General features: G+C 36.8%; 1 protein-coding gene across 1 annotated transcript; it reads right to left on the reverse strand.

The window, feature by feature from the left end:
- Nucleotides 1-4,280: 4,280 nt before the first annotated feature.
- On the reverse strand, nucleotides 4,281-11,373 carry LOC114524121 (adhesion G protein-coupled receptor L2-like). Its single transcript, XM_028545247.1, has 12 exons — nucleotides 11,174-11,373; nucleotides 9,348-9,728; nucleotides 8,908-8,960; nucleotides 8,323-8,586; nucleotides 7,624-8,034; nucleotides 6,838-6,999; nucleotides 6,461-6,685; nucleotides 5,884-6,046; nucleotides 5,520-5,656; nucleotides 5,138-5,407; nucleotides 4,775-4,853; nucleotides 4,281-4,508 (listed from the first exon to the last, which is right to left on the reverse strand). Exons 1-12 carry the CDS (start codon nucleotides 11,244-11,246, stop codon nucleotides 4,378-4,380), a joined length of 2,349 nt encoding a protein of 782 aa, XP_028401048.1. The 5' UTR covers nucleotides 11,247-11,373; the 3' UTR covers nucleotides 4,281-4,377.
- Between the last annotated feature and the right edge of the window lie 1,789 nt (nucleotides 11,374-13,162).

The raw sequence follows: 13,162 nt of genomic DNA on the forward strand, positions 1-13,162 counted from the left end.
ATTATGTCATATTAAGACTACGTTTACACTACTCCGGATCGGTCTGAAAACGGTGCAAAAAACGGGGTTGCGTTTAAACTGCACCGGAGCGGGTTTTTTTCCAAAAAGTCACCTTTGCCGTAGCGACACGACCACACTTTCTAAGACTACAGTTTACACAGCTCCGGAGCGAGAAAGTGACGGCAGAATTTGACTGCGTTTACACTGCTCCGTTTGAATTCCGATACTGTCTCGTAAGCGTTTACACACAAGCGTTCTTCGCTGTCAACAATGAACAATCGTAAATTCTTCGCGGTAAATTGCGCCATTTCTTTCTGAAACATTTCTTGACGTTTATATCTGTAGTCGTGGGTCGCAAAAACAATGAAAACAATACCGCCGATAGCGAGAAAGGTGCTTGTTGATAAATTGTTCGAGAATTGTTCGCTATATTGAATTGCGGCAACAACGCGCCAGGCATTGTGGCGGAATGGTATCAAAAGTGTGGCGAAATATTAACGGTGTAGTGTTTACACAACGCCGTGTAGCGCTCCGTTTTCGTTCGACCACGTTTAGAAAGTGTGGTCGTGTCGCTACGGCAAACGTGACGTTTTCGAACAAATCCGCTCCGGTGCAGTGTAAACACAACCCCGTTTTGATACTTTTTTGCACCGTTTTCAGACCGATCCAGAGTAGTGTAAACGTAGTCTAACTGATCGTGATATTCAGAACAGTACTAAAAAAATTATCCCAACTTAACCGACATTTGTTCAGTAATACTTCACCAAGTTATCGCTTTCTAATGTTCCTAGGAATAATATTACTGATATTACACAGCCTTCTACACTATCAGATGGCTTCCAACCAAACAGAGGTCTCGTGGTGGTAAGCTATACAATTCTCCCAAAATATATGAAATATATTCCCAAAAAAAAATCATAACCCTAACCGTCATTTGTTCAGTAATATTTCACCAATTATCGCTTTGTAGTGCCAAATAATTATTCATGCTTTAGACTGCTTAGTATCTTAGTATCAAGATTATAGAAATCAGTCATGCTGTTCCGCAGTTATTCAGTTCAGCCGTGTGTCAAGCCATATTGCAGGAACGGAACACCAACGATACTTACAAACATGCAATCGTGATTAATAATTGAAGAACAACAATGATATGGTGGCAGCTAGATCGATACGGCTTGAGATATATACATGCGATTTAGCCATGCGAAAAAATTATATCAAATATAGCGAATATTTACAGGTACGAAGCTTTGTCACACAACAACTGTAAATCAAAGTCTTACCTTGGCAGATGAACGAGTTGAAACGAACTAAAAATATCACGAACACTAGCAGAAAACGGTGTTTAACTACCATTATTCATCTATTGTGTGCTAAACGTCCTTACTTTGCTTCTATTGACTATGCACAGGCTGCTTGAGAGTCGAAGGAGAAGGTATTGTAAATCACAAAGAAAACAATGTCTCGGTTCTTTTCTCGCGAAGTACTGAATAATATCGATTCCAGGAAAGCAGTCTTCGTTTCAAAGGACGTGTACGGTTTTCGGACTCTGATATGCAAAATTCTGTATATATTGCAGCCAATCCTGCTTATATATAGAATAAACTATTGTAATGAAACAGAAAGCGAATATTCATGTATGCAACACGTTCATTAATTTGTCGTCACGTCTCCGCTATTGTCATTGAATGCAATACTGTACAGTGTGAGTCAAAAGAAACTGACACCTTTGAGATTCAAGTTAGCCGCGAACTTATGGCTGGAATTTGACATTTCCCATTGTGTACAATCAACAAGACATGGTTAATTAATGCGAAAGTGTTTAAACCAATTGAACTAATTCCACGTTCTTTTTTATCACAGAGCTTAGAATGCATTTTAACTCCCAAAGGGAACAAACTTTATGTTCAAGGTTAATTAATGGGTTCACTTGTTTGATATGCTTCGTATACCCATAAGATATTTTAGGCAACTTCTGTCTCATTACAGCCGATTACATGCAGACACATTGCAGCTAATTTGAATTTCAGGTTTTTTTTTATTCACCCTGTACAAATAACGAATGTTTATGAGTGCAGTGGTAGGAATATTTTCACGGTCCACGGTTGCGAGAAGCATTTTGACGGATGCGCTTGGCTTAAACCATTAAGAGTGCAATGCACAATTGCACTCTGGAGAGAGCAATAGAACGCACTACAGGGTGTCCCAAAAAAAACGAAAACTATTGAAATCACCCATAACAATGTAATTGTTAGAGTTTGAATGCCTATAAGCACTCTGTTGGGACCCACAGGTGTATAAATGTTTGCCATAAGCATTTTTATGCATGCATATGATGCAGTAAAATTTGCTCGTACGTGAAAATGATATTTATTAACAATATTTAAATGTGCATTTCAATCACCATGACCTTCGACATGTCCCCTTTCTGTAGCAACACAAAGCATTTAGCATTTTACTGAGTTGCATTAAATCCCCATGGGCTAAAATTCGTGAACACGGCATTCAAATTTTAACAATAAGTGATTTCAATAGTTTTCGTTTTTTTTGGGACACCCTGTATATCACATGACCATAATCAACCAATTCAGCGATCTAATAGTATACAGCTAACACACAACGTTATCTCAACGTTTGCCAAAGGTTGTATTTTGGTGGTTAAGTCGTGACTAAACCGTAATACAACGTTCTCACAACGTTGTTTGTCCTAATTCATTTTAGACGACGTTGTATCAACGTTGGTTGAACCTTGGATTCATCCTGGCAATCACGTTTATCTGATCGTTATAATTATTCTGACGTTGCAGTAACGTTTATTGTGTTAACGTTTTGTTTGTGTTAACGGCATGTTTTACTGTAGAAAACGAAAATGCCAATATTATACACATGCTCCAAATGTATGTTTATCGCGAATCATCCCGGCCAAGCGGGATGGAGTGTTTATATGGCAATTTTCGATCCCGTCTAAGCGGAATCCCGGCACTTCTTGCGGGATCCCGCCTACGCGGGATGGAAAAGTGGTCATATAAACACTAATTAGTGTTTATATTACAAGCGGGATCTCGGAAACTGCCCCGTCCCGGCTAGACGGGATCATATAAACAGGCCCTAAATTATAAAACAATTCATATTATTCAATAATAAAACAGGCTAGTTACTAAAGTTGCTGACGCAGCCTTGCTTAGAACCACGTTTATAATTTAATAATTTCGTTTTCGGATTTTCTAAGCTTTCAAAGGTCGGTCTTAACGAAGCTAGTCAGCTAGACACCTTTCTTAGGTGTTTATAACTATTTCACAACGACACGCTTTTTAAATATAGGGCTAATTGTATACGAGGGAAAAAGGTCGCCACTTCTTTTTCCTTGTATAAATAAATGGCTTTAAAACCCCGGCCTACAGTCAAGAAAGTTTTCCTCCACAAGTTTTCCGTGACAAATTTTGATTGCTCGCGTCCACGAGAAAAAATTGGCGAATTTTCCTTGACAAGGTGTCTTGTTCAAAAGCTAGCCATGCTAACTTTGAAACAAGGAAAATTATTCATATCTACGGCCGTTAAGGAAAAATTGAAAAGGAATTGTGCAGCGGGGAATTGAGCAACTACCTGTATATATTCCAGGAAATCGGGCGGGTTTTATTGTAGCTAATTTATTAAAAATGCAGGCTCGTGGAACTTGTCCAGAAAAATTGCCCAGCCCGTTTCCATATAGTTGAAAACACGTGTAAACGGCTAGAACTTAATTGTCTCTCTCACTGAGCAGTAAAATTCCATTGCAAGTTGCAAGGAAAGTTTTATAGGGTCAGGGCCGTAATTAGAACGATAATTGGGGGTGTTTATTCATATATTCAATTCTGCCCGACACATTTCCATTGTAAGCTATTGCACTTACAAAAGAAATCCGTCGGGCTGAACTGAATATATGAATAAACACCCCCCCCCCCAATTATCTGATTACGACCCTGCATAGGGTAACACCGTCTTTCGGCAACGTTACACGAGACCTGACGAACCGTTGGCGAAAGGATGAAAAATGTGACCTGTTCTTTGCATTAAAACAAGGAAACTGGACGAATTTGAGCACCATCCGAAATACATTCCTGGGACTGTTCAAAATTTGAGGTTCCTTTCCCGGTTGCCCCTTACCTCCAGGGAGCGTAGGTAATAAACCCTGGGTACGAGGTTGGGCCTTAGCTAGATGGCTTAATGCAAGGGGGGGGAGTGTATATTCATATATCCATGTTTACATATTATTATAAAATTATGAACAATATCAGATGAGTATAGGACGAATATATGGATATGTAAAAAGTAAGAATTTCATGCCAGCTCAAGCATGAAGTGCATGTAAGTCGTCGCATGTCAAAAATCAAAAACTGTTTATGTCGTTTTTCCTTGTTTCTTGTCTTTGTCCTCCGCTGATTTGCTGTAGAAAACTTTTGCCGAAATTACTGATGCCATTGGAATTTTGGATTTTGTTGGACTAGTTGCACTTGTTGAAAAAGTAGAATCTGTACAAAAAATAAGGAAGCAGTTAATTTTTTTATGCATAATCATAAATATTAACTCATCCTTTCCATATCAACCCAACTCTTTTTTTTCATACTTTTCATTTCTTTTTCATGAAACAGCCCGTAGTGGACGGTTTTTGGTAAGTAATAGTACTATATATTCGATCTTTATCTGTAATCTCTATATAAGGTACTGAGGACTCAATAGTATTTCGCAAATATATAAGTATTGAACCAAAGCTATTGTCTGTCGGTTTATCACTAACCTGCACTGCTACTGGCATTGACGTTGTTCATTTTCTTTGCATCTCGAGCTTTCTTTACGCTGTTAATTGCTTCATAAACCTGGAAGAATATTAAACGGCGTTTTTTTGTACGAAACGTTAGCCTATGTGAAATTATAAAAGAAAAAGAGAATCCGATATAACAAAGAGTATAAAAGAAAGTCAAAAAGAAATAAAACTGTATGTTGCTATTCTAGCTAAAATTTGAGTATTAATGACTAAGGTACTGTAAATGGTATTATCATTGCTGTTAAGTTAGTATTAAGTGAGTTACTAATCAATAAATCGAAATATTTAAGGAATTCAAAAGAAAATTTTTGCGTATGCAACACATGCAAAAACTACCTTTTTATTTATCAGCACGTGAAAAACGAATATCATTAGTCCTTGGATTGAGTTAAATATCGCGAAAAGATATTTAAAGACAATTGCATCACGATTGAACACCAGCAAACCAAAGACCCAGGTTAGTCCAAGTATTGGAAGCAGAACAGCAGAACCTTTGACACCAATTTTTGCTTTTCTTAGCTTTGTATCAGTTTCTGAACGAGTTGTGCTCACGTGGCTGGAGGATAGAGCATTTCTTAACGCCAGAACGAAGATTACCAAGTTGATCTAATGAAAATTCATACATACGAATACGATAAGACTACAGAGAAAGCATTTAGTAAACAGGGGTGCGGAAATGTGAAGAATTGTCGACTGCGCACATTATATGCACACTTACCAGCAAAATTATTACGATAGTACAGACAAATATCCAGAACAAAGCACCATCACCACGGCACCAGCACGCATGATCCGTTATGAAATCTTTTCGATCATTTGCACCGACTAAAACTGGCACAAGAACAACTGGGATTCCTATATAAAAAATTGATTGAACCAAATTGAGTCTTTGAATCATCGTTTTTTCCATTCCTGATTACTAACTTAAAACATCGGCTGCAAGTGCAGATCTCCAACCTTTTAATGAATGTTTGGTTTTGGGAAAAGTGAACATGCAAAGTTTTAAAAAGATTACACTGCTTCACAATAGTTTCATCTTCATTATAATATTAAGACAGTAATAAAAATTAAACAATACTTACCCCAACCAATAACGTAAAATGCTTTCAGGTGTTTACCTCCCAAAGCCAAACCCGAATAAACATTCACCAGTTGAAGATAAATTATGATTCCCTCACAAAACATCCAGCCAAATATAGCAAGGATAGAGAAGTAAAGTAGTATGGAGATAACTATACAAGTGGTCTAAAAAATAAAACAAGAAAAACTGCAATAGTTATGCCTTATGTAGCTAAACAACGGCTTCTTAGAGTGGATTAGAGCAAGTTTTGCTGTGATGCAGTCTTGAATATATCTAAACTTTCCAAATATAAATGTCTCTTCAAATGTATGCCGTTAATAATCCAGGTGCTCTCGCGCCAAGTTCGCAAAGCATTAAGTTGCAAGCAAATAGAACCATACCAGAGATCAGTGCGCGCGATTTGTTATTTAAATCAGAATTTCACAGCGAAATTCCTCAGGCAACAATAATCCTCAGCTACATTTTTTCCCCTCGCTGCTTGTTTTTAAAGCGCACGAGGCAGATCGATTCGATCTTGCTCTGATTGGCTAAAATTTCCGACTTAGATCACCTGGGTATAAAGTAAAACGTATAGGAACCTCGTGTTTTTGTGCAGGTCCAGCTATGATAGCAAATATATCTGTCATTCCAATGGCAACACAGAGGTTTAAGAGGACTTGGGATGGAATATTGGTCTTGACATTCTTATGAAGACTTTTCCACAGTAATGCGTATGTTGCAATCGTTAGAAATACACCAATCAGCGACAGAGAACAGCCAATGGTAGATATCACCTCCAAAGCTTTTCTTTCACCTTTACTTAACTTAAAAAATATCATAACGCAATAACATTGTAATCGAAAGGCAAATTCTCGGACGAAGTGACAACTGGGTCAAAATTTTCGAAGGTGAGTATGTTGAAAACCGTTTCCATAATCAAAATAAGAAGAACCTTTGTAAATTATTTGAGTCTTACCAGATTTCTTGAAATATCGATTGTAGCAAATGCTGTGAGGTGGTTGCATTCACATATCGAGCGATTTCTGCCTGACTGATCTTCGACTCTAATACAACCATCTGTCTTCCACCTATTTTCACCTGACTCTGGTATCCAGTATGCGCATTGTCCATCGTTATTCTAAAAGGATTTAGTGTAAGTCTAAATAATTACACAGCCTATAGTTACCAATTCAAAATACCTTAAAAAACGCTGTTGGTTATTCATTTCTCAAAAATATGTTTACATTAGTTAAATGGTCAAAAGTTATTTCCTATTAAAGCTATAGGGCTAGTGCATAGTATATTCGGTTAATTTACAGTTGTGCGAATAGTTGAATAGTTGAATGGTTGAATATATGAATATGCTTATGCTTTCATCGCCATATGGTTGGAATACAATTTTAACATCTCGAAATAAAATGTAATGCAATTAACATGCTAGTTTGAATTACATGCAAGTCATATCGAAGTTTCTTAACTGCAAAATCGTTCGAGTTGTTTTGGCTTGTGAAACGAAAGAATTATACTACTCCACCAATAAGGTAAAATAATATCATGACCTTTATATTATGACCTTATACTAGCTAAAATTTTGAAACCGAACAAAACAATGTCAAACTTTCAAAAGGATCACGCGAAGCGACTGTCAACTGTCCAAAAACAAGAATTTGAAGATGTTAGCATTTAATTACACGAATATTTAGTCTCCAAGGGGCTCAACCAGATTTTGACGACTATTTGTATTTAAAAAAGGCATAACTACCTCTCCATTTGTGTCCCAGATGATCTGCACAGGCTGTGTAAATTGCAGTATCTTTGACTGAGGTCGGACACTTGCAGTAATTATCTTACTGTTTACTTTAACATAATCATTGCTGGTGTGAAATTTCTCTCCAAGAAAAGAATTTAATGTCTTGTACCAGACGACAACAGCAAGACTTCCAGACTCCTCAGGGATTGCATCAGACGAGATGATGAAGGATGCATTGGGGAAATTTGTACGTCTATCCTCAAGCGTAAAATTCCCGGCTGTGTTTTCCATGTATCTGACTCGTAACTGTACGTTTGAACTGTTTTGACTTATGAAACCATTCGTGTTGTTTCTTATCTCCTCTCCATATTGGAGTCCGTAATTTTCTAACGTTGTTACCAAATCTGGAATGACATTTACTTCCTAGAATAAGAATAGTGCCGGTTAAGAAGGAAAATGGGCTGATAAAGACTGCTTGAGTAAATCTTAAATCAATCGACAATTGACCAAAAAAAATCTTATGTCATAATTTATAGTACAGTTCTTAAGGCCCTGGACTACTATTCTTCAATGCGAGAACCATATTTTAGGTGGACAAATGATAAGAAAATCTTATATAAATAATATTTAAAATGTAAACAAAACATGTCAAATATTTCACGTTTTGTACTTGAAAGCAAAATGTTATTGCAGTTTAATCACCAAACTCACTGAAATATTTCTCCATGATTCGCTATTTCTCTCATCTAGTATATTGTTGGCAGGATCTAATACTTTAAGGCTGCCATCAGAAATATTTAAGTTTACGATCTTTTGAAGTATTTCAACTGCGTCGCTAAGAATTTGTTTGTCAGCGCCATTTTCTCCTCCCGCCACTTTATCAAGATCTGTGAACTCCGTCAGTTCCTTTATAATCTCTTGTGCACGTTCTCTCCGTACTTCGTCTGATATATTCTTACTATAAAGGTCATCCGCCTAAAAAAGTATAAATTATCAAATGATAAGCGTAAATTGTGTGTACATGTATGCATGTGGTAAATACAAATAATCTATTCACTTTTTTAAAGAAAACACCATAAATCCAGAGGTTTTTTAAAAATAAGATATGTTTTCGCGATTAACCTAATTAACACCTTTCAGGCACTCTTACATTAAAGCACGCTCCAATATTTCAAAATACTGGTAACTTAACAAATTTTCCACCAATTTCCGTCAACAAATTTATCAAAATGTTAGCAAAATAATTTATGTTATAAGTGCCTCTTCTTACGTGCAACAATAATTCGATAAACTTACCTCTTTTTTCAGACTTTGAAGCTCAGCAATGATCTTTCTTTGCGTTATTACATCTGCAATCAATAAATGTGTAATTGAACTCATTAAAAAATATTCTTCGATTTATATAATATTATTCTTCTGTTAGAATAATAAGCACGCTAATTAATGAAGAATCCCAAAAGAACGCCTGCATGGAAATAAATAATTTAAATTCTTTGGCTTCTTCTCGTTTATTACTCAATGTAAAATGGAATTTAATGATTTCGCCCTTTCTTCTATTAGTTGAAAGAACGGGGACAAACGACTTCAGGCGAGTGATAACACAGTTATGTCGAGACGTCTCACGTCTCCTGACGTCATAATCTCAAACCAGCTGTCTGAAGGATGATTTGCTTTTCAAGACTTTTTGGATGAGAGGGAAGAAATATTCAATATTAAATACCAGCGATAAACCTTACGTTTTTCGCAAATGAAAGGATATGTTTCAAAACAAGGTGCGTCATTCCACACTCCATCAGGCCACATTTCAACACAGTTTTCATTTCCGTTGCTATTTGATGGCTGTCCTGTGTACCAGTTGGTGTACGATGTTGGGTAACCATTAGGATAACACCACGACCCACCGCATTTTGACATGCCTATCCACCAGCGATCATTCACAAACTTGCTGAATGTCGATTTAAGAAGATCGTTAAGCTCGGTTCCGTCAATACTAACAAGTTGCGCCCCCATTTTTTTGCATTCAGCATCTGCGTCGTTCCAGCTAAGGCGAAGTGCTCCACTGGAAGGCAGAATATATGCGTAGCAGAAGTCCGACTCCACTTCGTTGCCTTGGCATACTATTGGAAAATAAAAACTATATTATATGAAATATTTGAAAGTGGAAAAAGAAATATCTGGATTATATTTGTGGATTCTGGACGTAAAATTATTACCAAGATTAACCTAATGATCTCATATTATGTGTTTAGTGTAGGGTTAAAAATCACGGCACTTTTGAGCGTTAAATAAGAAAATGATGACTTTCCCGAATGACTTTATATTAATCTGACTCATTACTTGTGTCTGGTATATTTGAAAGTACAGTAAACGTGGGAGTGAGATCAACGGATGATAATTAATTAATAATCGCGGTGGGGACTGTTGACATTAAGCTAACAGGCACACCATGCAGGATACATACATGCAGGGTGTCTAAAAAAAACTCAACCACTTAAATATGCAAGAATACTAATATTCTTCGGGTTTGCACCGTAGTTCAGGTAAAATGACTTTTGGCATTTTAAATGAAGGACTTACGCCTGTATTCAAAAAGCTCACTCACACTCATACTCATTGAGTGTGACATATAAATTTCGTTAATGCTGATGAATGAGAAAGTTTTTTCTGAATAGATGAAAGATACAACGTAAATCACTGAAAATCAAGCCCTTACTCGGCAGGAAATACCGCTATTGAAACTTTATGAGAAGATTAAGATCTCCCACTCAATAAGTTTGAGTGTGAGTGAGCTTTTAGAATACAGGCGTTAGACTCCCAGAGGTGCTTATGCTTATCTATTGCGCTTTAGAGCTGCATTAATGTTGTCGCATATTTAAGTGGTTGCGTTTTTTTTGAGACACCCTGTACTGCACTAGTGTTTTTCATTGAGGTCCTGGGGTCAGTTGTATACAAGTCTAGTTAATTACTTTTAAGTGTAGTTAAGGACAGAATTGGCCAATCACAGTTGTGTATTTCTGAGGTAACTACGATTTGACTATGCAACGTGTAGTTAAATAGTTTTATACTAATAGTTTTATACAACCGGCCCCTGCGTGATACAAGTTTCTTCTAGATATACAGGGTGTCTCAAAAAAACGAAATAGAATAATAGACCTTTACGAAGCGTATATTGAATTTAATGATTTAATCTATATAATTTTGCGGTATGAAAGAGCAAGCACTCAGGTTTCTTCAGTTCATTACCACAAGAAACGATCAGATATTTTTCAAGGCAAAACAAGGCAAATTTGATTTTATTACGAGCTTTAATGCGTGTAAGCCCTTATAAGATTGTCTATTCAATTTCCAGCGGTAAAAGAATATGGTTTTCATCGTCAATTCATAACACAAGATTGTTTGGTTATTTCTAGCCATTATGGCGTAAAAAGATATTGTTAGAATGCCAATTAACCCCTTCTTTTACGAAGTCAAAATTAAATCGTTGGACTCAAGTAACTCAACAATTATAATGCCTTACGGTATTACGATAACTTTTGTACATAACAACTGCTAAACGAAGTACCTTGGCCAATACACGATTCCATACGAAGTAAAAACATCAAAATAACAAACGGAAAACGGTATTTCACAGCCATCAAGCTTCGTCAGTCAATTGCAGCAAACTCTTCTTTGGCTACTTGAAGTATATACGCGGCCAGAGCATATAACGCATTAAAAAGACAAAGAAGACGCTTTCTGTTCTTGACACGACAGAATCTATTGCTAGAGAGCAACGCAATGATTATCATTACGAAAGATAGTTGTGCTTCAGTACACCTGCACTGTCTATGTATCGCAATTATCCGCCTGTTTATATGTAAATGCAGGCCTTCGCTTTTTTTTGTCACGTCTTATGTTATTATCTCAAATCCACAGGGAACTTAGACAATATCACCATTAACATGCTTTACATTGCTAAAGCTTGGTTTTCACAATAGCATTTATATCATAAGCGTAAGACAACAATGGCCGTTTTGAATACAGAGATAAGGACAAAACTAATTTAAATCTGGGCTATTTCTTATCCTTAAAAAATGACTGTGCAAACGTCACGACATTTACGACAAAATAGAAACCAGGCTTTATGCTATATATACAGGGGCGCCGGAATATCGTTAATAACGGGGCCGGGCAGATATTCATAATTATATCAGTGTTCGCAGATCGTAAAAACAATCGATTTCAAAAGGAGTTAATAATGCAGAACACGAATATATGAATATCTGACTAAGTGATTGCCAAAAATTCACCGCTCTGCAAGGGCTTGCTCTCGAAGTGATTTCTTAGTAGACCTAGTACTTGAGAGTTTATGTCTTTTCTCGCTAATACGAAGCGGTTTAATCCGCTATGGGAAGAATCTAAGTAATATATAAACATTAAGGTTCAGCAAATCCCTTCGTACAAGACATTCACTTTATAATGAATAATTTTTAATTGATCAGAAGAATTTACAGATCAGATATTTCTGTTGATGTCTGTTTGTTATAAACACAAAGCACGCATGCAAGAGAAAAGTGAATTTGCTTCTATATAAGTATTATATAAGAACACACAACGTGAAAAATCATCTTCTATGCATATACCTAACCAGCAATTAAGATTATGATCATGGTACAGACAAATGCCCAGACTGACAACTCACCATAAAATCTGATATCCGACTATAGCACTGACACAAAAATAACAGGGATTCCTGTATAAAACTGAACCAGTTAAGAACATGAGCTGGGTTGGGAGAAGCTGGAGCACATAGGTCTCTGAATTACCCAGGAATTGAGAGATCGAGAGTGGTTTGTTCTATAGTGCCAGCGGAGAGAAGTGGAGATCTTTCCCATATTCTTCTGCCCGTGGCAGTGACAGTTACGAAGAGGGTATATTGTTCGAGTTAATAGCTGAATTTCATATTAGGGACGGGAAAGTCCTCTCAGACGGGAAAATTTGATTGCAAAAACCAGTCTGAATATGAACGGATGGAAAAATTGCTGGGTGCTAAAAGGTTATTGTAATAGTACGATAATTACTGTCACTTCAGTACAGTCTTTAAATAAATTTTTGCTAGTCTATATGCTAGTCTAGAAATATATGCATGGCCGTTCTTAGTTGGTGGAGTGATTTGTCTGGTTAATTCCGTTAACGAACGAGACCTTGACCTGCTAAACAGTCAGACGATTCGCGAATCGCTCTCGACTTCTTAGAGGGAAATTTTTGCTAGTCTCATATTGCATCGACGGGTATATTTATATCAACGCATATTTACAGATGGACACAACCGTGACGTAGCCAGCCCGACCGACAATTTAGTCATGCTATTGGTGTTCTTGACTGCGAAAACAATGAATTTCTAAGACCCTATTTACACTAGAACGAAAGTCCAGATTTGTAAAATTTTCCGGATTCATTGTTACACACATGTATGATGTATCGGACTTGTCCGTTTACACTCTGTATGCGGATTTGTCCGTTTACACTCACATTACTTGTTCTTAGAGAATTGTTTGGTCGTCATATTGAA

The sequence above is a fragment of the Dendronephthya gigantea genome, unplaced genomic scaffold, assembly GCF_004324835.1.
Source record: "Dendronephthya gigantea isolate DGI-Jeju-01 unplaced genomic scaffold, DenGig_1.0 000029F, whole genome shotgun sequence".
Classification (NCBI taxonomy): Eukaryota; Metazoa; Cnidaria; class Anthozoa; order Malacalcyonacea; family Nephtheidae; genus Dendronephthya; species Dendronephthya gigantea.

Coding starts and splice junctions, on each gene's coding strand:
- LOC114524121 (XM_028545247.1), bottom strand. CDS start 11,246: ATGGCTGTGAAATACCGTTTTCCGTTTGTTATTTTGATGTTTTTACTT. Junction 9,729..11,173: donor GGAATCGTGTATTGGCCAAG/GTACTTCGTTTA, acceptor ATTTTCCAATAG/TATGCCAAGGCAACGAAGTG. Junction 7,000..7,623: donor TCTGGGACACAAATGGAGAG/GTAGTTATGCCT, acceptor AAATCCTTTTAG/AATAACGATGGACAATGCGC.